The sequence below is a fragment of the Rhineura floridana genome, chromosome 4 (genome assembly GCF_030035675.1).
Source record: "Rhineura floridana isolate rRhiFlo1 chromosome 4, rRhiFlo1.hap2, whole genome shotgun sequence".
Taxonomy (NCBI): domain Eukaryota; kingdom Metazoa; phylum Chordata; class Lepidosauria; order Squamata; family Rhineuridae; genus Rhineura; species Rhineura floridana.
In genome coordinates, this window is record NC_084483.1 from 92415705 (window position 1) to 92440989 (window position 25285).

General features: G+C 44.6%; 1 protein-coding gene across 1 annotated transcript in view; it reads left to right on the top strand.

Moving 5' to 3' along the window:
* RFX6 (regulatory factor X6) overlaps positions 1-25285 on the top strand; it is a 78356-nt gene that overhangs the window by 6106 nt on the left and 46965 nt on the right. Inside the window, exons 3-5 of the mRNA XM_061626306.1 lie at positions 13109-13265; positions 16018-16141; positions 19610-19671. Coding sequence (XP_061482290.1) covers positions 13109-13265; positions 16018-16141; positions 19610-19671 — 343 coding nt within the window. The remainder of the gene's footprint in view (positions 1-13108; positions 13266-16017; positions 16142-19609; positions 19672-25285) is intronic.

The following is a 25285-nucleotide window of genomic DNA, read 5'->3' on the forward strand; positions in this document are numbered from 1 at the left end:
AGAATCTAAATCTTTCACGCCGGCACCACCTTCATAGCCAGTCATTCACCCAGAGTACTTTTTCTTTCCCTTCCTACTCTTCTTCTAAGTACTGGAAAGATGGATGAGAAAACTATTTGGCCCCAATGTCCTTGAGTTTCCTTCCTAGAGCTTCAAAGTCTAACATGATTTCTTTGTAGCTCTACTTGCCAGTATCATTTGTCCCCACATGGATGAGAAGAAAGGCATACGTGTCAGTGGGCTTTATAAGTGATGGCAACCCTTCCGTCATCTCTAATCCATCCTCCAGTGAGACAGCATACCTGGTGAGTCCATGGGTCTTCTCTGCATATTTGGGTTTCAATCCCACGCAGTAGGGAGTCTTCCACTACTTCTCCCCTTCTTCTTGACATGGGGTGTGGTTTCATTGCCTGTGCTTGACTGAGCTTTAGCCATGCTCGCTGTTGTGTGAGTTCTCCTTTGATTCTTCCTCTGGAGCCAGTCTTATCCTCAAGTGCCTGAAAGCGGTTCCATAGCTCCCCCAGTGAAGGGTGTCTTCTAGCTCTTCTGCTCCTTTCCCACAGAGATTCCTCCACTTCTTTGTTCCTATCCACAACAGTCTTCTGTTCTGCTTCAACATGCTGCTGGTCTTCTATCTCCTGTACTTCTCTTTGCTGCTGTTGTTCCAGTGTTCTGTAAAAGTACTCTTCATCTTCTCTTATCCTCTTCAGTGTGGCCACCTGCCACTCCAGGCCTCTCACTTTTTCTTCCAACAGTGTCACCAGCCGGTACTTGTTGCACATGTATGCCATGTTGTCCTCAGGCAAGAAAACAAACATTATACACACCTTGCAGGTCACCAGCACTGGAACGTCCTTCAGATCCATAGTCTCTACTACCTTTTGTTTCTTTCTTTCATCTTGTATTGGAATGGTGCATGCTTTGCCCTGTCCTACTTCAGGGTAAACAGGAAAGTCCCACTGGTATGTGGTGTGCGCTACAAGAAAAAAAAAGTTAGGGATCTTCCCCTTGACCTCCCCCACCAAACTCCTGTTAGCTCTCCCTGTTCACTCACTCACTCTCTCTCTCTCTCTCTCTCTCTCTCTCTCTCTCTCTCTCTGAGAACTGGCTTCTTTATATATCCATGCCCCTTCAGCCAACAGCTATCAGGTCAAACAGGAAATTAAAATATTTTGTCCTCCCCTTGCTGCTGACACAAAGTGGCTATATAAATTGGACCAGGATATGGAATGATACAGAAGTCCATTCCCAACATCACATTCCACTCTGACAGGTGAAAGGAGACCTTGAAGGTGCACCAAAAGCCAAATGAGATATGACACTTGTTGTGTAGGGTTTTATGTATTTGTTTGTTTTATTTTATTTTATTTATTATTTGATTTATATCCCGCCCTTCCTCCCAACAGGAGCTCAGGGGGGCAATTTTTAAAAAAATTAAAAAGCCTTCTGGGATGGGTTGGATTTAACCATTTGTCCACACTGTGATCTCAGTCAGAATTGCATCTCCACCCCCTCTCCCCAGTGGAAGGAAACCCTTCATTCTCTCCTTCCTGATAGTAGATACTGATTTGCAGAAGATGGGAAGCAGCTTTCCAGTTTTCCCCACAACCAAGAACTCTGTTCGGGAATAAGGAGAACCACTTGCTTATTGTTAAGCAACAATCTCAGGGCTCATCCAGACGACTGTAAAATGTGTGACATGATTGCTTTGTGTTTTCATTATTTTTCGGTCGTCCATATGACGCAGCGTGCTTTTGTGCATTTTCGTGCAGTTAAATCCGCTCCTGCAATACCGCAAATCATGCAATTTGGGGCTCATCCAAATGGAGTGGGATAATCCACATTTTCCATATCCAGTTCATCATCTGACAGTCCTCACTTTGCCTGTTTGTTCGCTCTTTCCCAATAAAAAAAAATTTTTTTTGCGCCCACACACGCAGTGAGAGGACCCGTACTTCTTCTCGCTTTTTCCCAGCTCCGCCCATAACACTCCCCCCTATCAGCCACTTGGTCCACAAAAATATGACGTATGCTCCTCTCCCCCTTTGCAACAAAGCACAACAAGGTGCATGCGCTTGAACGTATGAGCACAAAAGTTTGAATTTCCTGATGGTTTGGTAGTTGTGCCTGTAATGGAATTCCTTGTCGCTCACCACTCTGGAGCAGCGCCGGCCGGGGGTGTGTCTCCAGGTGCCCCTGACCATCCAGGGGGATTGTGGGCAGTGCAAGGGATCAGCGCTTGTAATTGCCGGGCAAATCCCCCCGTAACCCTTGAGCTCATTCACTGCAGGGTTCAGCCCCAGACCGTTATGCAGCTCGGCGGCAGGAATGCTGCCCCTGAGGGAAGCAAACAGCCCCCCCCATGGGTGGCCGCTCTTAGCTCAGGCAGGGAATGCGGGCAAACAGCCCCACGTGCTGCTGTGTCAATCTGCACTGAGCCATCCAGCACAGGCTTTGTGGTGTTCCCTCTGCTAAAAGAAACATGCAAACCACTTATATGCCTATAATTCCTGTATTTTTGTTTGTTTGTATTTGCAATATTTCGCAAAACCGACTGTATGCTTTTCTACCTTTATGCATATTAACGTTTCTGGAGATACACTTGATTGCAATTCCACTTATTTCTCCAGAACAGCAAGTAACAATGTGTTATGTCTAGGAAGGTAGACCACCAGTCTCTATGGTTGCGGGTGGCTGAGACGCTCTAGCAAACCACTTATATGCCAATAATTCCTGTGGGTTTTTTGCTTGTATTTGCGATATTTCGCAAAAGTCACTGTATGCTTTTCAGCTCAGCTGGGCTGCAGAGAACTTGCAGGCTGTGGTTGAAATTGACAAGACTCAAAGAGATTAGCCTTGCAGGCAGGAAAGCGAAATTGACTAACGGTGCATGAGTGTCTGTAATCCAAGAGGAAAGCCTCTATTTCTCTTCTCCCCCCCCCCTCCCTGGACTCTGGATGCCTGGAAGCAAAGGTCAATACGTTCAAGAAGGGCATTTGATGCAGGGGTGGTGGTGGTGAGGGATGGAAGGTGGAGGTTAGGCAAAGATAAATATTTTCTCCCTTGAAAAAGTTTACAAACAACCACAATTGCAGATCTCACCCTGAGCAGCTGCCCAGTTTGCAGGCTGGCTAAAAATTAACCGCTGTTGCTGCTTCTGCGCAAATGCGCTTTTTTACATCTGCGCAGTAGAAGTTGCGGGGGGGGGCCCAACACCACACCATTGCTCTGATAGGTTCCTTTTTCCCAGGCTTTCCCCAGACATTTGTGCACATGCACAACATTGGAAATACGTGATTGGCTGAGAATGAGGGAAGGAATATGGGGAACTGCCCAAGAACCGCCCATCAAACGCCCACAGCTGTATTGCATCCAAGCGCCTGAAGGTACAGTGGATGATTCCCAGTTTAAAAAAGCAAATCGCATGATTTGCGGTATTGCAGGAGCAGATTTAACCGCACGAAAATGCGCAAAAGCACGCGGCGTCATACGGACAACCGAAAAATAATGAAAACACAAAGCGATCATGTCACACATTTTACAGTCGTCTGGATGAGCCCTTGCTTTCTCTTTCAAGAGAACCAGGAATTTGAAAGTCATCTTAGTCAGAAGTGATTTCAAGGAAAATTCATATCCAAGCACAGAGGTCCTTCCAGGTACCACTGCACCTAGGGGTCACCACCCCTGTGGTCACTGTGTTTTTTGCAGATACACTTGTAAAATGATGGAATTTACCAATCCAGTCAATCACAAAAGACACACTCTGAATCACTTTTCAACTTGTAACACTGCAAGAATCATTTACGTGATACAGTGTGGCTGCTTAAAAATGCATGTGGGTCAGACTTCAAGAATGATTAAAAAACGCATAGGAGAGCATCTTAGCAACTTAAGGAATAAAAGGATGGGAGCCCCTCTAGTGGGCCACTATAGCCAATGCCCACATTCCACAGCTGATCTAAGATTTTGGGTTTTGGAGAAAGTGTACGGAGAGAACGAAGACATTCTATTGAGAAAAGAGTTATTTTGGATATTTACTTTAAAAACAATGGCCCCTAGTGGTTTAAATGAAGATTTTGAGCTTCTTCCCCTACTGTAAATTTTGAAAATTTCCCTTAGTCCCTCATTTGTTCCTTGCATCCAGGTGTAAGCTGTTCCTCATGCAAAAAGGAAACATTATTGCATTCACCTGTACTTCGCTTTCGACTACTTGTGTATATATACAGACAATCCATTGTATTACTCATTGAGACATTTGATATTAGCACAGTACAGAAAGCGATTTGCTTGTCTTATAATCTTATGCTATTATGTGAGTATTAGACTGTTCAAAAGACTTATATGTATTATGTATATATGTATGATTTTATATGTGTGTAGAGTTAATTTGTCCTTTTTGTTTGGTTTACTATAGCCCCTGATGAAGGCCTGTAGATAACAGGCTGAAACGCGTTGGGTTTTATTAAAAATAAAAGTTCCTTTCTTCAGCATCTTGGTCTTTGACCTCCTCTTTTTGATTTCTCATTTGGATGCTAGCCACCCTCTGCTTTTTTTCAATTTCAACCATAGCCTGCAGGTATGCAGGTATGCCTGTAGGTACCCCGGTCTACCACATTTATAGCATAATTTCTCCTCCATTTTAGGGTACACAGATCCACTCTGGGGTGTCCTGTGCCCTTCAGATTTTACTGGAGGACTCACTCACTGTGGTACTACATCCTTTCTGCCACCATTATATGGTCTGGGTTTAAACTCTCTTGATGTTTTCCCCACCCAGCCAGTTCTATTGGAGGCAAAGTGATCCGCCATCTCTGCGGCCTCCTGCACCGATGTAGGGGAACGGTCTTTGACAAGGAGCCTTATTTCTGGTGGTGACTGATGGAATAATTGATCCAGTATCATGAGGCTTTTCACCTCTTCCACTGACTGAGCTTTGGCACTACTCATCCACTTTCCAAATATATCCATCAACTTAGCTCCCAGTTCAACAAAAGACCTCCCTGCTTGGATCTGACAGTTTCGGAATAACTTTCTAAAATGGTCAGGTCCCAGTCTGAACCTTTTGTATACTGCCTCTTTAAACTCAGCATAGGTGACGGGCTTGTCTGAGGGGAAATATTGGTATACCTCAGCCAATTCCCCTTTGATCAGGTTTGATAAATATTGCATATATTTATCCTCTGGTAGCCCCCACAATTGAGCTGCCTTTTCAAAAGTGCTGAGGTAAATTTGTGGATCTTGTCCAGGCTCAAACACAGCAAAGTCTTTTGGTGTAACCTTTATCTTTGTTTCATTTCTGTCCTTTCTTGTTTCATCAGAATGAAACTTCTCTCGTTCAAATTTTAACTTTTCCACCTGTAATTCAGCATCCACTCTCATTCTCTCAAATTCCAACTCCCTCTGCTTACCTTTTTCCTCAGCCTCGCTCCTCAATCTCTCAGTTTCCATCCTCAACTTCTCAGTTTCTAATTCTCGCTGTTTATCTTTCCCATCAGCTTCCATCCTCAATCTCTCAGTTTCCAACTCATGCTCCCATCTTAACTTCTCTCTCAAATACTCTATATAAGCGGGATTGCTTGAGTATCCTTCTGGGGTCTCTTCTCTGACAGGTTGTTTTTGCTGGGCAGTTGCAAATCCTATTAGTGCTACCCTCAATTCATCTACCCCTTTACCCTCGTGAGGTAAATTGAATGTTATGCACTTCTCCACCAGCTCCTCTCTTTTCATCTTTATATATTCAGCCATGGTGTTTGAGTTCACTCACTCTTTGCCACACACTCTTTGCCAGTCACTCTCACAAGTAATCTTTATTTGTTATTTCTGTTTGCCACACCACTGTTTAGGGACTCTCTATTTCGTATCTGGACTCTCTTTTGTTCGTATTCTCTGTTGTTCGTATCCCAGCGCTACCACCACGTGTGACGCCCTTCCCTGGCTCTCCCTGTCAGGTTCCTACCTGCTCGTGGCTACTGCCTGTCACTAGGCACCACCAGGGACTCCACCAGTCCAGACTGTCCTTTTTATGGTTTCTCTCTCCGCTCTAGCATAGACCTCACCAGATCCCCCTGCTAGGCAGCACCACCAGTCACGTTCTATAACCAGTATCCCCAGGGACTCTGCCTGAGTCTCTCTCAATCAGGTTACCTCTGTGACTGCATGCTTAAGCTGTCCCAATCCCTTTGTATCAATGCAGATAATTCTGGTTTGCTCTGAATACTTGTGGTGTTATATTCTCCCCTTCACCGCTGCCACCAATTGTTACAGTTTCCCTTCAGCCTTGGTAAGTACCTTGCCCTCCCCTCTGGTCTGTATATTCCCCAGCCAAGGATCAGGCCTCCGGTAAACCAAAATAGTGTTTATTAAATATTAGAAATAACAAGATTACTTTATAAAGGCACATAAGCATATGGTTTCATCTATTCCTGTGATACTTGTCTTAGTATTAATCCGAACTCTACACTCTCCCCACATCCACCAACTCTCCGCACAATCTCCTCTCAAAAACCCCACCAAACCCCTCTCAAACAACCCACTAACGTCCACCAACGTCCACCAACGTCCACACACGTCCACACACGTCCACCCAGATTCAACTGTCATTCTTCCTTTTATACTTTCAGCCATTCAAACACTCAGCCAATCATCCAGCATTCTCCTGCTCATTTACTCCCCCCTCCTCTTTCACTCCACTTACCACATATCTTCTATACAAACAGCACTTACCATATTTACATTAATACAGGAACATCACACTCTGCAGCCCAGCTGAGCTGAAAAGCATACAGTCGCTTTTGCAAAATATGGCAAATACAAGCAAAAAACCCACAGGAATTATTGGCATATAAGTGGTTTGCTAGAGCGTTTCAGCCACCCACAACCATAGAGACTGGTGGTCTACCTTCCTAGACATAACACATTGTTACTTGCTGTTCTGGAGAAATAAGTGGAATTGCAGTCATGTGTATCTCCAGAAACGTTAATATGCATAAAGGTAGAAAAGCATACAGTCGGTTTTGCGAAATATCGCAAATACAAACAAACAAAAATACAGGAATTATAGGCATATAAGTGGTTTGCATGTTCTTTTAGCAGAGGGAACACCACAAAGCCTGTGCTGGATGATTCAGTGCAGATTGACACAGCAGCACGTGGGGCTGTTTGCCCGCATTCCCTGCCTGAGCCAAGAGCAGCCACCCATGGGGGGGGCTGTTTGCTTCCCTCAGGGGCAGCATTCCTGCCGCCGAGCTGCATAACGGTCCGGGGCTGAACCCTGCAGTGAATGAGCTCAAGGGTTACGGGGGGATTTGCCCGGCAATTACAAGCGCTGATCCCTTGCACTGCCCACAATCCCCCTGGATGGTCAGGGGCACCTGGAGACACACACCCCGGCCGGCGCTGCTCCAGAGTGGTGAGCAACAATGAACTCCATTACAGCCACTACTACCAAACCATCAGGAAATTCAAACTTTCGCGCTCATACGTTCAAGTGCATGCACCTTGTGCTTTGTTGCAAAGGGGGAGAGGAGCATACGTCATATTTTTGTGGACCAATTGGCTGATAGGGGGGAGTGTTATGGGCGGAGCTGGGAAAAAGCGAGAAGAAGTACGGGTCCTCTCACTGCGTGTGTGGGCGCAAAAAAATTTTTTTTTATTGGGAAAGAGTGAACAAACAGGCAAAGTGAGGACTGTCAGATGATGAACCGGATATGGAAAATGTGGATTATCCCGCTCCATTTGGATGAGCCCTCAGTGATAGATGGGAGGGTACGGAATGTACAGTAGAAAAGTGTAATGTAAATTTGTATAGATATTAGCAGAGATTGTCAATGGTTTGAGATGCGTGTGTGCCAGAGTGTGCGTTTACCTAAGAAAGCAGGCTTTTACCCTGCATTGAGATCACTGAGACTTAAGACTTAGTAAAATAAGAAAAGCTACTTTATTTATAGAAATACATAGTAGATAGGAAAGGCATACCTAGTTCTAACTAATTAAAGTTGGAGGTGCAATGCTCAGGTTTGGGAGTTGCCCTCATGGCTCAGGAGGGAGACAGCAGAGACAAAGGTGTCTCCTCTCTCTCGGACAATCGAAGAAGAGAAGAAAGGAAAGGGTGGAAGGAGGAGGGGCAGATAAGCTTCCCTAAGACATATCAGTCTGGACGGAAGGAAGATAGTCAGAGCATCACAGGTAAAGGTAGTCCAGCCTAGCTATCTGGAGGACCCTAACTCTATCTCCCTTCTGGAACATAAACAAAAGAACAAAACAGGAGTTGCTCTTGCCCCACTTCCAACAAAAAAAACCTGAGAACAAGCTGCCCTACACTGACTCGGACCATTGGTCCACCTACTTCAGTGCTGTCTGCATTTCATTGGCTGGCAGCAGGGTTTTGGAGAGTGGTCTTCCCTAGCTCTTTCTGGAGATGTCCAAGATGAGCCCTGGGACCTTCTGCATGCAACGCATGTGCTCTGCCACTGAGTTTCAGCACACCATAGCTCAACCATCCTTTGGGCTGGGAAAGGATGGGACTCTCCATCTTTTCCATACAAAGCAACAACAAAGGACACTTCTCATTTAATGATAGCAACAACTACTACAACAATGCCATATGAAAAAGAAAATGTATTGTTAATTTTTTGTTTTGTGTTTCCATATTTTAACACACTGTAGCTCCTTTTCAATGACTCTGTGTGCGCTTCCTTTCAGTTCCTTATATTACAGATTCAGATTATCACTAACGTTAGGATAGGGGAGTGAGATTCACAACCTTCTGAATAGTCTGTTTTTCATCATTTCTGTTCAGCAAAAGGAAAGGGCAATGCGCAGTTCATATTCACTTTTTAAAAACAACTTTTTTCATCATATTGAGAAGCTGAGCTTCTGTGTGATGCATGTTTTCATGTACTCATAGGCAGCTGCCTTATCCCAGACAGATCAGACTGCTTCCCCATCAAACCCAATATTGCCTATTCTAGCTTGGATTTCCAGGGCCTCTGGCTGAAGTTTGTTCCCATCACCTATCCGGTCCTTTTACCTAGAGAAACCAAATACTGGATCTGGAACCTTTTGTAAACGATGGAAAGGGCTGTAACTCAGTGGCATAGCATCTGCTTTGCATGCAGAAGGTCCCAGGTTCAATCCCTGGCTGGGAATGTACCCTGTCTGATACCCTGGAGAGCTACTGCCAGTCAGTGTAGACAATACTGAGCTAAATGGACCAAAGGTCTGACTCGGTAAAGGCAGCTTCCTGTGTTCCTAAAGCATTGTTTAGATGGGCCTGTTTCTTTGTTATCTGTTGCAAAAAAAAAAAAAGCATAGTTTTTGTACAATGCTAATAAAGCCACTGGTAAGTCTTTTACAACTTTATAAAGTGGAAAATAGGTGGATATTTATAATACACTATTCATAGGGCCTGCTTGCAGGCTTCCCATAGGCATCTAGATGGGGCTTTGGTCTGATCTGACAGGCTCTTCTTACGTTCTGATGACACAGACTGGGGCAGGGGGAGAGACCTTTTATAAGGAAGTATTTCTTCATTCAGTGCTTCGCTAACTTTTGGAATTCACTGCCACAGGACATGGTGATGGCCACTAGTTTAGATGGCTTTTAAAGGGGATGAGACAAATTCGGTGACTCCAAATTCAGGGACAGCATGCTTCTGAACACCCCGCTGCTGGGAAACTACAGCGGGCGTGTGCTATTGCTTTCATCCCCTGCTTGGGGAAGAGGCCATAACTCAGTAGCAGAGCATCTGTCTTTCATGAAGAAGGCTCCAGGTTCAATCCCTGGCATCTCCAGCTAGGTCTGGACAGAGTCCTTCCTGAAACCTTGGAGAGACACTGCTGTCAGTCAGCGTAGACAATACAGAGCTAGATGGACCAATGCCTGACTCAGTTTAGTGCAGCTGCCTATATTCCTACGCTTGTGGATTTCCCAGGGGCATCTGGTTGGCTACTGAGGAAGGTAGGATGCTGGACTACATCAGCCTTTGGTCTGATCCTGCAGGCCTTCCTTTCTGCAGTGGGCTTTCTTCCCCTTTGTTATCAGAACCTCAGTGTCTACCTAACGTAATATGTGGAGTCAGGATGCAAAGCCTCCTGGGCTCGCTAATGACCTTGTTGGTTTTTATTGCCTTCTCCTAAAGTCTGTGTGAAATTGATCGTTTGCACCTGAGCCTGCCTCTTCTCTGCATACCATCCAGCTTGGTGCACCTGCCCTCTCCTGGGAGTGCACAATGGCAGGGATTTATTCATCCTGTCTGGGCTGTACAGCTTCACAGACTGACGGCGAAGAGCTGCATGTTTGAATGTTACCTCGTTTAAAAAATGTCCACACACGCATATGAAAGTCTAGCACTAGTTAGATTTTCACAGGAAGGGGGGTATGGGTGTTGCTGTTGTTAATATTGGGGGACAGTCTACCAAATCAACCCCCCAAGCAGCAGACTGAAATGGTACATTCTGAGCTGGCTATACAATATTTTTTGGGGCGGGGTCTGAATGTGAATTGGTAGTAAACATCAGCTATAAAGTATACCTGGGGACCACCCCTCCCGTCCCCATTTTTAAATCAAAGATCCAGTAAACAACCCACTTTCATTCGTTGGAGGGCGCTGCTGAAAGGAGAACTGTCTGGCTCCTGCCAGTAAACTGTGCCCTGTGTTTTGGAAGACTGATCTTTTTAGTGTCGAGATAGATAGGCACCTACTACGGTGACTCAGCCGGTAAGAGCCCCACTCTGCACACGCTCAAACGAACAGTCATCTTTATTAGAACTGTCCCTCTTCTAGGGCTGAGCCCTGGAGTGCAAATGAGGGTTGGAGCTGAGCAAAGAGCACTTCCTGGGACCCTTCCAAGGGGAGAAAAAGAAAAAAGAGGGGGTGGGCAATCTGGTGTAGGGAGCGGGTGCAGAATTAGTGACAATGGGTGGGCAGGGCTTTCCTCTGTCCCCAGGCAGGCAGTGATCAAGGGGGGCGATCTTGATGGATCTCCTCCTCCCCCCAATAAAGGAGCTCGGGTGGAGCGCGCTTTAAAAGCCTCCCGTCCCTTGGCTTTACGTGTACCAACCAGATCTCGCACCCCTTCACCGCCGACAAGTCTGCCCTCGGATCGCGGTTCTTTCCCTCTCCCGTCAGATCTCCGCCTTGAAGCCTGGGGTGCGTGGGTGGGTGTGGCTGTCGCCCTCTCCTGGTCCTCCGGCCCGGACGTCTCATGGACGGGGAGGACGCCGAGCCGTGAGGATGGAGAAGCTGCCCAAGGCTCCTGCCAGGGGCGAAGGCGCCTTTGCGCCCGGCCAGCTGCCGCCGCCACCGCCGCCGGAGGAGGATTGCTACGCGGAGCTGCTGGCCGAAGGCTTGCTGGAGGCGTCGCCCGGGAGGGAGGCGCTGCCCCCGGCCGGCTTGCTACAAGGAGGCGCACTGCGAGGCGGGGACCAGGAGCCGGGGCTCCGCGCGGGGATCAAGGCAGGTGAGGGGGGCAGCTTCAGCCGAGCGACCCCAGGGGGGTTGGAGAACGTGCCGCTACTGCGGCGGCCGTTGTTGCGAGAGGGCAGAGGCTGCCTGGGGGCGCCCCCGGCAGCAGCAGGCGGGCTCCGTTAGAAGTCGCAGCTGGGGCGCCTTGGAGAACCCCTGCCCTACGGAGGGCTGTCTAGTCGGGGGCCGAGTGTTGCAGGGGCGGTGGGGGCATCCTCTGATCCAGAAGCCCTTCCTCCTCGTGCCTGATGTGTGGGGAACGCGCTCTATAAATATGGGGGGAAATGCACTCTGCACCACCTCCGGGGATTCCCCCCCCCATCTATTCCTATTGTATTGAAGTTTTGGCACTGCAGACAGAGGCCGGTGTTGAGCCCTGGTGAGTCGCGGCAACAACTTGAAGTCCTTTGGTGTAAATCTGCCGATGGGATGCTCCAATGTTAAACTCATTGGCTGGGCAGAGAGAGAAGGACAGAGAGATGCGACGCGACCGTGCCAATTGGCGTTTTTCTTGTTACAGGGCAAAAGTGACACATATGTAACTTCCCCCCTCCCCCAATTTGATGAAAAAAGTTTGGATCAGTTCAGTTTTACGGAATCCTGCAGTTTTCCGTATCCACTTAACTCAGTGGGACTGATTTCCAAACACAGGGTCTTCCTAGTTGTACAAGGACTTCCTAGAGTGACATCAGAGTTACACAGAATTTTGCATCAGGCACCTCTACCTATCTAATATATTGATGGCGTCCTTTCGTGGTGTAGTGTTTGAAGTCTGCTCCTTTGGAAGTGACCACAGAATTCATTCATCTGAGTGTCTACAGATTCAAAACTAGCCAGTTGACGTTTCCTGGAGTAATTTCCATTGGTGTAAGCAGGTTAAGGTGTTGGACTACAACCTGGGAGACCAGGGTTTGAATCCCCACATAACCCAGTCACTGCCTCTCAACCTCATGAAAACCCTATTCATAGGATCGCCATAAGTCGGAATCGACTTGAAGGCAGTACATTTGCATTTTAAGTAGGGTACCAAAATTCAACAGTCTGCCCACATCTGTGAGATATGAATAAAAGAGCTTAAACAGTGGCATAGATTGAACCAATTTATGCCGGCTACGGCAATATTTTTGTTTTCAGTATACTATCAGACATTTTTTTTCCCTTTCTCCCTCTCCTGTCTCCCACATACCTCCTCCTCTCTCACACATACAATTTAGGTGGAATAATCTTTAACTGGGTCAAGGTTTTTTTAATGCAGTGTTCAGAAGGATAGTAACAGTGATCTTTCCATGCCTTTTTAATCCCACATTTGTAAGATATGAAGGCAAAACTATGTGAAGTGACTGTTTCCTTAAAACAACAAAGCAAACCAAGCCAGAACAGCAGCCCTGGGGGTGGTGTTCATGTTGTCCTGTGACCATGTGTGTACAAGGGGTGGAGAGGGCACAGAGGTGGCTTTTTGCCTTTTGCCGTACTCCTGATCTACCCCATGTGGCTGTGCTTGGATCAAGAGAGAAGCCCCCATCCAGTAACCCAACCCTTACATTTTATGTAGTTTCCAGCAACCTAACAAAATGACACACAACCCAACTCTCCAGAGTTCGCTGTGATTCATTGTATTTTCTTTTTCTTCCCCCTTGCACTCAGAAATCCATTTCAGCAGCGAACCCCTTTCCTCGGAGGAGGAGGATGGAGAGACTCATGAAAGTAAGATAAAAACTCTGAACAAACACTTGCCGCTGAAGAAAACGATCACTCAGATTATGAAGGATAAAAAGAAGCAGACACAGCTCACCTTGCAGTGGTAAGCTTATTAGCCATTGAAGGGTTCAGGTTAAGGCTTCCAGCCAATGCACGCTTACCATCCATTGAACCCAGCGGGACTTGCTTTGGAGGAAGCATACACTGTTAGTGTGCCCTTTTCCTGCTACACCAGGAGTAGCCAGCATGGTGCTGTCCACATGTTATGGACTAAAACTCCCATCATCTTAGCCCATTGGCCATGTTGGATGGGGCTAATGGGAGTTGTAGTCCAAACTACCTGGACGCCACTACATTGGCTACCTCGTGCTATACAGTGCTATTTCATTTTCTTTATTTTCATGGGGGGAGAGAGGGAAGCATCACCCGCAAATTACTTCAAAGCATGAGCAAAATATCCATCCTGTTGTATAAAATGTGCCTTGTGCCAACTCAAACCAGCAGTCAAAACTGAGATTCCAAGATTAAAAGTTAGACTAATATATAAACAAAATATATACATTTTGTTAATATTTAGCCACTATATCTCTTAACTAGATTACAGGTTTTGTGGAATGAGTTGTAGGTACATTGATTTACCAGACCTTTTATTCAGCTGCCTCATTCAAACATCTAAAATGATACCAAAGTAAAAGTGCAAAGATCCCAAGATGCTCAGGAAGCTGGGAAGAGAAGATGGAAAGAATTCTTTTATCAGCTGAGCACCTGATTGATTGATTGATTGATTGATTGATTTTTATTTACAGTCATAGACCAAACTGAGCACCTGTTACCTTCAGTAAAATCCAATACAATTTCATACAATGGATGGTATTACATGTTAGTCCTACTCAGAGTAGACCCATTAAAGTTAATAGATACAATTAACTTAGCTTCACTAATTTCAGTGGGTCTTCTCTAAGTAGAACTTAGTAGAATACAATCTAATATAATTGCCCCTGAATTTTCAGCATTAATCTCCTATCATGTGGATGTGTGTAACTAGGACATATATTTGTGAAAGGATGTTTTTTAAATTATCATCCTGTGAATTTGGAGGTATCAACATGTAAGTAGATGTTGACTGCTATGCGCTAGGCATAAACAGCTAGTTACTGCTGGGCCGACTGTAGCCCATTGAGAGATACCATCTTCCTCCCTCCAACTGTTGTAAACCACCCAGAGTGCTTCGGCTATGGAGTGGTATATAAATGTAATAAATAATAATAATAATAATAACTGCTAACCTGAAGGCAAAAGATGTGTGACAAAGTGGCAAGTATGACACACACACTCATCCCAAGTTGATGGCAGGCCACTTCAGGAAACAGAAGTTGAGGTGCTGACTCATCAGCAGAGTGACCCTCTAGGTCTTTAAGCTGTTAGACATTTTGAAATCAGACCTTTAAACAAAACTGAGCTATAGTTCACACTTTCATGAAATAAATTCTGCAAAACTACATATACATACAACTGTAGGAACAGCATATGCTTATATTCTGATTAGGAAACCAGCTTGGAAAGGTTGAAGAATGGCACCCTGAAGCTAAACACATGACCCTAATTTGTATGGAACTCGATGCACATACAAGGAATAGTGTGCACACAACATGGGCTGTTTTCCTGCACATATGTTTCTGTATGTTTCCTCCTGGAAGGCACATAGCAGTTTCAGGGAGCAATTTAGATCAGGAAAATGGCAAAGGGGAAAGGAAGAGCCTTTCCTTCCTAAACGCTATAACCTCAATCCAATGTGGGGATTACTCTTAATTCTTTTCACTTTTAAAAAACTTGGGAGACCCCATCTTATTTAGTTTGGTCCTCAATTACTCTGCTTTCAGCAATGGGAGCTGTTGGAGGAAAATGTGGATGCTGGACCAGCTCTGGCACCACTATTTGGTGAAAATAAAATCCATCTACTTCCTGGGCAGAGCTCTACATAAGCCATCACCCATCCCACTTAACGTTGCAGCACCTCTTTAGCAAGCAGGGATGGCTGCCTACAAACTTTGGGATGGCTTTTTTGGATTGGTTATTTATGCTGTGCTATAGATGCTTTGGCGTGATTTTTAAAATATATTTTATGCTTGCAATGTCATGTTTCTTCATTTCATTTGTCCACTTTTCCTTAGACTGGCCTGGTTTGCATGTCCTGGTAAACCAAACTATGGCTTACTGGAACCATGTGAACCTGCTGGCTCCTGGAAAGGAGCTTGCACTCACTTTACTCCTTCCAAGTCCTTTCAGGTTACCATTTTGTCAGAATGTGGGATTGCAGTGATGTTCTTTCCTCCTTAACCATGATCTGTAGCCAAGAACAAACCAATCAGGATGACACATTAAGCCAAAGTTTGGGTGAGCTGCCTGCTGCACTGAGCTAAAAGGACAGCAAAGCAGCTCTGATTGCTTTCCTGGGAGCCAGCACATTTTTGCATTCTTGCTAAGCCATGGTTTGGCTTAGTGTTATGTGTGCACGTGGTGATCTAGTGGGGAGCAGGACTATTGACATTTAGGAAAAGCTGCTGTAAGACACCCTGAGCCCACAGGACAGAATGGCATAGAAACTGAATAAAGAAAAAGATAAGTGCCACCAATTCCAATGGGACTTATTTCTATATAAGGATTCTTAGGACCACAACCATGGATATTGAGCACTGAGGAATGATTGGAAGAAAGTGGTGGAGGTATTAACACAGTACAAAGGTCCAGGACCTTATTTCAAATTGTGAATGGGGCAGTAATTAAAATAGGTGAAGAAACTAAGATTAAGTATAGGACACAGCACTTTCTGTTATTGGCTCATTTTTCATCTGCAGGCTGGAAGAGAATTACATTGTATGTGAGGGGGTTTGTTTGCCAAGGTGCATCCTTTATGCACATTACCTGGACTTCTGCAGGAAGGAAAAACTTGAACCTGCCTGTGCTGCCACATTTGGGAAGGTAAAGAATGCATTTGATCCACCTGTTTTAATGTTATTTTCTTTTTTAATAAACAAGATCATTTATTACATTTTCCTCAAGAACCATACAGCTTGAATCTCTGCATTCTTCCTTGAAAACAGAGCTGAATAAAGCTAATGGTTTCAACTGAAAGGTTATTTTAAATCCAAGCACAAGTGGGTTATGCTCAAGGCTCTTTTTGTTTTCTTTTGTTCTGTAACATGGAATGGAGAGGGAACAGTAGTAAAAGCTGGAGATTTGAAACAGGAAGGATAGAATGCATCTTTTACCTTAGGGAGTGGTGAAGTCAGCAAAGTTGAAAGGAATGGAACTTTTGTAATAATTACTGTGAGAACAGGGTGCAGTTAATGAAAGAGTCTGAGAAGGATAAGGTTGCTTGTAGATCTTTCCTCCCCACCCCCCAAATTGACAACATCCACCCATGCTTTAATGCTGAAATCGTTTAATCAAAGTGAGAGGTGGGCTTTCCAAATTAAATCCAAACTGCTAGGAACTGGTGAAACTAAATACCAAGAAAGCTCCCGAGCTCAGCTTTTGAAAACACCCATGATCTCTCCCAATTGCCTTGAGGAGCTGAAACACATTAGTTTAATGAAATTTGGGGGTCCGCATCTCCCTATGATATTAAATGACTTCAGTACCAAGAAGAGTGAATTAACCTTAAATATTTCCCCCCCAACTGTATTATTTCCTCTTCCAAACTTTGGTAACAATGGGGTTATCTTTTTCTGTTAGATGCTGGGCTTTCTGGCTCCAGAGCATTTGCTCTGCTGTTGGCTGCTGGGTTGTGATGTCTAAAAATAGAGGCAGGGACTTTTGTCAGCTCATCTCACCCTCAGTTGCTTTGTTTCAGAAGTCAATTCCAAGGAGTGGCTTTCAAAACAAGATTAGCAATACTACTGAATTAAAAAAAACCCAGAATCATCCAGAGGTGTAGTTGTTCAGGGTCTTGGGAGGGCCTTAAACCCCTTACTCTTTTGGGAGCCAGGTCCCAGCAAGGTCCCTATGTCTCCAGCATCCTGTGATCCAATCAGCACAAAAGTGGAGCATGTTAGCCAATGAAAAGAGTCTTCTAACTTGCTTCCTTGTTGTTTCCTGCTGACTGGAGCCAATCAGATTGAAAGGAGTTCCTATTAGTTCCTACTTCAAAAGCCAAGTTGTGGAGAGTGAGAATTCTGTAATTGCAGAAGAGACAGTGAATCCTGATGATAGCACCCCACCTACATCATCAAGCAGTTTGGTAGCAGCAGGAGATAAATGTGTAGACACTGAATTCAGGAATTAAAGTATTATGTCTTGACAGTGAGAAAGGACAGTCAAATGATGCCAGTAAAAGAGAAGCGGAAAGCAGTATTCGGGCCTGGCCAGATTACTCTATAATCTTAGAAAGTTGTATAATTTAGAAGGGGGAGCGTGGCTGTGATTATCATGAAGGGACCCTGCACTTCTGAATTTGCCACTACACTACTGGGATCAACACATCCTTCGATTTCGGAGTCCCTTATCTCAATCAACATTGAAATATGGTTTCAACTTTGTTTTAAAACTGTACCCACGCGAATAACAGCTCAGCTGCTATTCATATGGTGTAATGGTGTTGCTGATGCTTCCAGGGCAGTTTCACACAAGATGCTAAAACTACCATTGGACTTTTCTTGTGCTGTGTGTGCAGTGTTGTTCGATCCCTTGTTCACGTGGCATAGAAAGTGGAAGAAGGCAAATATTATTAAATCAAATATGAATGTTAAGCCAAGTAGGTTTTACATTCAAGTTTCATAATGTGGGATTTTTTTTAAAAAAAAGCTAAACAATAACACAGTCTTTGCCAACCTGCTGCCCTCCAGATGTTTTGAACTGCAGCTCCCATCTCAACATTGGCTGGGGCTGATGGGAGTAGTATTCCAAAATATCTGGAGGTCATCAGGTTGATGAAGGTAACAATTCAAAAATCACGTGTGAAAATACCCCTGGAGTCTCTGGGTGCATCGGTACCAAAACTTTAAACTGGATTGATAGCCATTCCTTTTCTCCCTGGGAACTATAGTTCTGTGATAGAAGTCAGGGTTCTCCAACAGAGTATCCTGCAATTTCTAGGATTCTTTTGGGGAAGCTACAACAGTTAAACTGGCATAAAATTAAGATACACTTGGAATGCAGATATGTCCTGTTATTGCAAACCAGCCATCTTTTATCATTGCAACCCTGGTCCAAATGCCTGATCTCCCATCCTTCTTATCCCCCAAAGTATTGTGCAGTTGCAGGGGTACAGCCTATGAAGTTGTTTGTTGTTGTTGTTGTTGCTATTATTGTTATTACCTGCCTTTACCAGTAGGTCCCAGGGTGGGTCACAACAATATAAAATACATTTTTAAAGCAGTTTAAAACCAATTACACTTACAACTAGAGAAGGTCCAAAAATATACATCTCCAGTGTCAAAAGCCAAGGTGAAGAGGTGTGTCCTCACTTTCAGTTCTTGGAGAAGAAAGGAGGCATGGTTATGGATTATATGTTCTGTTTCTAATATTGAAGGACCCAGTCTTATTTATTTTAAAAAATTATATACCAACTACTCAACAGAAAACAACTAAGCAGTTAACAAAAAATACTCTGTTTTTATGAGCTTTATGAAAGTATTATTTTATGTATTTATTTGTTAGATTTATATCCCACCCTTCCTCCCAGTAAAAGCCCAGGAAAGTAGAGGGTGGAAGAAGTGATGTGTGATACAGACATCTGGGAGGCCAAGCAGACAATGTGAATTGTAACAGTTCACTGTTTTTGCCTTTTTAACGCTACACGTATGACCCCACTTGTTTGAGCAGCCTCGGAGGTATTCTATATATAAAGACCAAATTGAGTATGGATGATTGTGTAGCCAAAAAGCACTCTCCATGCACAAGAAGGAGGTATCACTAGATTTGGAGCTCCAAGGTTTTACAGAAGTATTTTTTAAAAAAAGAAAAAGGAAAAAAGGAAAAAGAGGTAGTTGGGTGGGGAAACCTATTCAACAAGCAGCTCAAAGAGGACCGAGCATACTGAAGGACCACAGAATGATGACTGACTATTGGGAGAGGCATTGGGAAAGTGAGTAAATTTAGAACACCCTCCAGCATGCCCCCAATAGGAGGGGTGTGTGGCCACTGTGTGAGTGATGGGGTGGGGCTAGGCTGGGTGGCCCTGTGACTCCCCTCCTTAAATTCTTTCAATATGTGTGTGGGTTGTATGAACCCCCTCGTGTGAAATCTGTAAAAGGGCTATGAAGGTGCCTAGGGAGAATCCAGATAACTAGACATCTCTTTATACTCAAGATACTAGTAATAATACAGTAAGGTTCCCTCATGTGTACAGTTATTAAAATTGTGTAGATATAAAGGTTTGTCCTTTGGTTGATATTGCTTTTTGAACTTACTGGTTCTAGATATTTAATATTTGGCATTTCACTCTAGACTATTCGTCAGAAATTTCCTCTTCTCACCACAAGGCGGCTGGGCACAAGAGGCCATTCAAAGTAAGGCATATTCCACATCTAGTTCTTAGGAGTTGTGATTTCTTAATCTGTACATGTCTATATTATGCTGTAAGAACTTGAATCAGACCATTGGAATTCTTGTATGTGATGAACTAAAAAAAAATATTCAGAACAGGGTGACCTGTTTCAGCCATACACTCTTTCAGGGCCAGCGTGACAGCGATGGGTGGGGCCCAGACACAAGTGGGTATGTTGAAAGCAGGCAGGGCCAAAGGTGCCACACACACAGAGAGAGACCCTCGTTTTCTTTCCCATAGCAATCAGGCTTGAAAAAAGTATGTTAGGTTTTAGAATTTTAGGGGGGTTTCCAAGGCTAATTGCCAGAGAGAGAAGCGATGTTCATGGGGATTATAATTAGGGAGAGCAGGATTAACCCTCCCCCCCCCCAGCTGTACTCTCACGAAGTGCCCTCCCAGGCTTGAAAAAAGCCTCCTACCCAATTGCAGAATTGGGAGTGATTGTCAAGGAAGAGGGATCACACTACAAAGGGTACAACAAATCTGGAGCCAACCAACAAGGGGAAAGCTATGAATTAAAAGGTCAGTAGCCCCCCAAAGCTTCAGTTGCACTTGACCAGTCCATACTTGACAGGTTGGTGCAGCAAATCTATTTTAAAATTTGAAAAATTCACTCATTAGATCTGAAGAAAAAAAGAAACTAGAACTTCAACATGGAAAATGCTGGGATGTTTTTTGTTATGTGCCTTCAAGTCAATTATGACTTATGGTGACCCTATGAATCAGCAACCTCCAGAGCATCTGTCATGAGCCACCCTGTTCAGATCTTGTAAGTTCAGGTCTGTGGCTTCCTTTATGGAATCAATCCATCTCTTAAAGTTTGGCCTTCCTCTTTTTCTACTCCCTTCTGTTTTTCCCAGCATTGTCGTCTTGTCTAGTGAATCAGGTCTTCTCATTATGTGTCCATTTGTAATGATGCCATCTGGATTCTCTGGGGAAAAGGTGAATGAAAGATATCCATTCCAGACTGAATGGCTAGTGTGGAAGTACGTAATAATGCTACTAGGATGGTTCATAAGTGCTCGGCACATGGATTTTCTCCTTTATTCTGCCTCCCTGTCATCCCCTGTCTTTACTTATTTCTGCATTGAATGACAGTGATCTCGTAATGGTGGCTGTGGGTTCACATGCTACCACCAGCACCCCTACTGTGTTGAGAGGACATCGTGTCTTGACTTGTGACAAGGAGGACAGGAGGAGAGGTTGTGTTGGAGTAATATTGGCACAGGAGTTGGATTCTTCCTGTTGCTGGAGGAAGCAATCATAGAATGAAGCTCAATGAAATGAAAGGGAAACATACTGTAGCATGTCATGTTTCTGCCGGTGGATAAAGGAAACCATTTGGGTACAGGCCTGTTCCTGCTTAACTTGCTTTTGGACCTCTGTAGAGATGGTCCAGGCATGGTAAGCACCGATTTGCACTGTTCATTTGCTCCCACACCCAAGGAATACTCAAGACACAGAAATGAGTTGATGTTATATTTTATTGAAATATAACATGTTTTTGAAGAACCTGCATTCCAATCCCATCAAATTAACTGAATTTAGCCAAAATCCAACTGTCAGGGCAGGTGAACTTAACTCCATCTCTGGGGGAACACCCTCCTCAACCCCTGGGCATGTTAGCAGCAATAGGCTATGGCTCCCTAACCAAGGATGAAGAGGAATTAACCCCCTCCTTGTTAAGCGAGCCTAGGGTGTGCACCCCACCCACGCACCCAGGCCCTGCTCTACTGGCATTCACCCAAAATGTGCAAGTAGGTCCACCAAGGGCAGCCCCCAGTTTGCCCTGAGACGTGAAGCCCTGGAAGATCCCTGGAGGGTGCCCCTGTCCCTGAAATGCCTCAGTATACCTAATTTAAGCCCCAACCTGTTCACCTACCCAGACTCCACACCAACCTGTGCGCAACACCACCACTCCCAAAGCCAAATGAATTAAGCCCTGCAGTATGGAGTAGGCAAAACAAGAGGGATGCCAAACCCAAATCCCCCCCCCAAGTTCCTACTCAGCCTCTATAGTGACTGGACAAGCCCATACAGAAAGGGTGGGAGGGTGGGTGCCGCCAAAGAGCAAAGAGGAGAAAACTGGGTGCAGAGCCGGCTTTTAAGCAGGGCTCCCACCCAACCCTGATTGGCCAGCAATGGCTACATGATCCACTCCCCTCCCCCAGGACCAAACCACCTCTTGTCTTCCTAATGATTGGGGGGGAGGTAGAAGCAAATCCACCCCCACTAAAAGCGGGAACAGCGTTCCCAGGTTTTGTAGTGGTTTTGCAAGAAACACCCCCACACCTCCTGAAACTGTAGTTTTTCATTTATTTTGCTTATATGCTGCCTTTTTGCCAAAGCGATTTACAATTTTAAAATACTAAAACAAATGAATGGGTATAACATCTGGAGCCACACAGTCTCCTCAGCCTGATTGATGGCCTTTTCAGTAGCTGGGCCACAAGCTTCCTGGCTTCCGTTTCCTTGCTTCTGCCTTCTCTCAGGTCTTTCTTAAGCAGCCCCAGGGAAGGTTTTTGAAATAATAATACATGGATCTCACTACTGGCCAGATCAATGTTCTCCAGAATCAATTTTTATAAATACACATGTCTGAGACCAGATGAGATTAATGGGATTTCCGCCACCGTCTCGGGTGATGGCAAGTACGTGCATGCAGAGTGGTGACTCAGCGACACAGCACCACAGGAAGTTGCGTGGCCAGCCTATTTATTTATTTATTTCCATTTATACCCCGCCTTTCTTTTCATGCTAAAAACCCAAGGTGGCTTAATATGGTACCCAGGTAGTCTCCCATCCAGGCACTGACCAGACCTGACCCTGCTTAGCTTCAGCAGGGTGCTGGCCTCATATGCCTTCAGCCTACATCGACAGCGGGGCGTGTTTCCTTGGCAGCGTTGCCCACTCCACAATCCATTCCAGCATTGGGTCACAGGGCACACACTCCACGACCCAATGCTAGCGCAGATCACAGAGCAAGAGCTACACCTGCCCAGTCCCAGCAGCAGAAGCCCCTCACAGTGCCAGGGGCCTCTCTCAGTGTCAGGGGTCCTCAGCCAGGGCCCAACCTGGCCACCTGCTGGTGCCAGGCCTGGCCATCCATGTTGGCTCATCATGGCTTCAGCATGGCTCTAATCTATGCATCCAGTTTTAACCTGCCTGCCATATGTGGGCCATATACAGGCCCAATACAGGCTCAGCTTTGACCAGATTAACACCTCATTTAATCTAATGTTTGGTGAAAATGCTGAATAAAGAAAGTGCTTTGTGAACAAGAGGGAGAGGGAGGGAATGCAGAGTGAGAGGGAAGAGGACAGAGTAAGGCTGCATACACACTAGGGATGGATAAGAAACTTTTGATTCAGTTTGCATTTAAAGGTGAATCTATCAAATCTGCACTTTCCAAAACAATATGAAAACTAAAACACAGCCATTCTTTGAAATTCCCACTTATTCAGATTTTGAAATGCAGATTGCCAACCAAACAACGTTTACAAAAACTCATATGTTGGGGGAAAGTGTGCATAGAAATGAATGTATGAGTGAAAACAACCTGCAAAATGCATTACATAATGAGAAATTGCTTGCAAAAACGTGTACACGAGTGAAAACTGAAAAATGTGTTTATCAGGAGAAATTCTTATTGGAGAATTTTCACAAAGATTTTTTTAAAAAATCACACATTGCTTCAGAATTGTGGAGAACTGAATTTAGGACTGGAAAAAGGAGAAACTCAGAGAACAGAAATTAACAGCTCTTTCCATCCCTAATACACACCATACATTTAAACCACATCTCCCCTGAAAAAATCCTGGGAATTGTAGTTTACCCCTAACGGAGCTACGATTCTTAGCACGCTTACCAAGCGACAGTTCCTAGGATCCTGGGGTAGGGGGGATTGGAAATGTGCTTTAAATCTGCTTTCAGTGATTGTATTCCTGCAGCTTAAGTGTAGTGGAGCAGCAAGAGTGATGGAAAGCCAAGGAAGAAGAGGTTCTTCCACATCCTGCTGCCTGTGAAATTCCATAGCAATTAACTTAGAAACTAGAAACCATTTTAAAAAATGGTCCCTGTGCAGAGAATGTTGGCTATACATAAACCCTACTGAAACCAATGTGACAAATAAATTAGTTGTGCCTAAATTAAATCACAGGATGTAGCCACACAACTAGCTTTCTCTGGATCAGGGCCAAGGTCTGCGGTGCAGCTGCATCTCCTGTTGAGAGATGACATGTGTATGTATCATGGAGTACACATGCCATGGGCTGTTTGAGCTCAAGTTACCGTTTAATTTCTTTGTAGACTTTGATCAATGCTCAATCTGAGCTTCCCTCCGCCATTTCTGAAAGGCATTATCTTATTTATTAAAAGTGATTTAGTGGGTTAATAAAACTGATATGGCAGCTGGCCTTGCGATAATGAGTTATTGCGAGTGCCTGAGCAGCTTAATCCTATCATTGCGCTTATCAGCCATCATTTGTGTCAGCATATGCTCAAGACAGGGCTACTTGCTGTACGGGAACATATGTCAATGCACATGAAAAAGGGAGGGTGAAAAATATATATAGCTTATTCTGTTTCTTCCTGTAAGTCCTGGTAGAGAAAAACAACAACCATCAACAAAGATTATCACAGCTTTTATTTATTTTCAGTACAAAACAAACAATTAGACACTAAACAAACAGATTCCATATATCCAGTCCATCCTATAAATCAATTGGCTCTATCAGCACACTGCAACCTGATCCTCTGTCTTTTATCATACTATATGTTATAATAATTTTATATTTTTATGTTACAGATAGCAACATAACATGTACAGGGTGCTATGTGTATTCAATAGCTAAACTTCACTATTTATATATCGGAGAACATGGTGTCAGAGAGAAAGGTGAGCTCACTTCTGCTTACCTTGGATTGGAAATGAGCTGAGTTTTGTTTTTAAAAAAATCAAAATAAATTGACTCATTTTCTGAACCAAATTGCTGTTCAGAAATCCTCCCACCCTTGCAGTCATCTCTCCCTGAACCCCAAAACACTTTCCACCCCCCCTCCCAAATCTTCCAAATACAATCTTCTTCCCCTGACTCACCTGGCAACAGCAAGAACAGTCATGGCATGTGGGCAAAGGGAAAGAGGAAGGTCTCTTCCTTTCCCCCTTTCCGCTGCACTGCTATGCAATGGACCAAGAAAAAAGCCTCCATGGCCCTTGGTGGATGTACTACAACAGTGAGGGAGAGGGGAAAAGGACAGACCTGCTTCTTCTCCTTTCCCAGTACATCATCATTGCTTCCCACATTACCTAGTAAGACTTTAAGGGGGGAGTTGTAGGGAATCAGGACATGGGGAGGCTGTTTTAGGATTGGAAGGACAGATGGGAATGGTGGAAGAGAAGTCGGGGGTTCTTCTCTGAGTTAGATTTTAATCTGAACCTGAGAAGAATTTCAGGGTGTGCCCTAAACCTTATCTTATCTTTGAGGCAAGCTTAATGAGCCCTGGATTTTTTATCTGAGCCTGCTCAGCAAGCTTTGCAGCATATCTGTTATGGTTTGATACAAACATTTGATCAA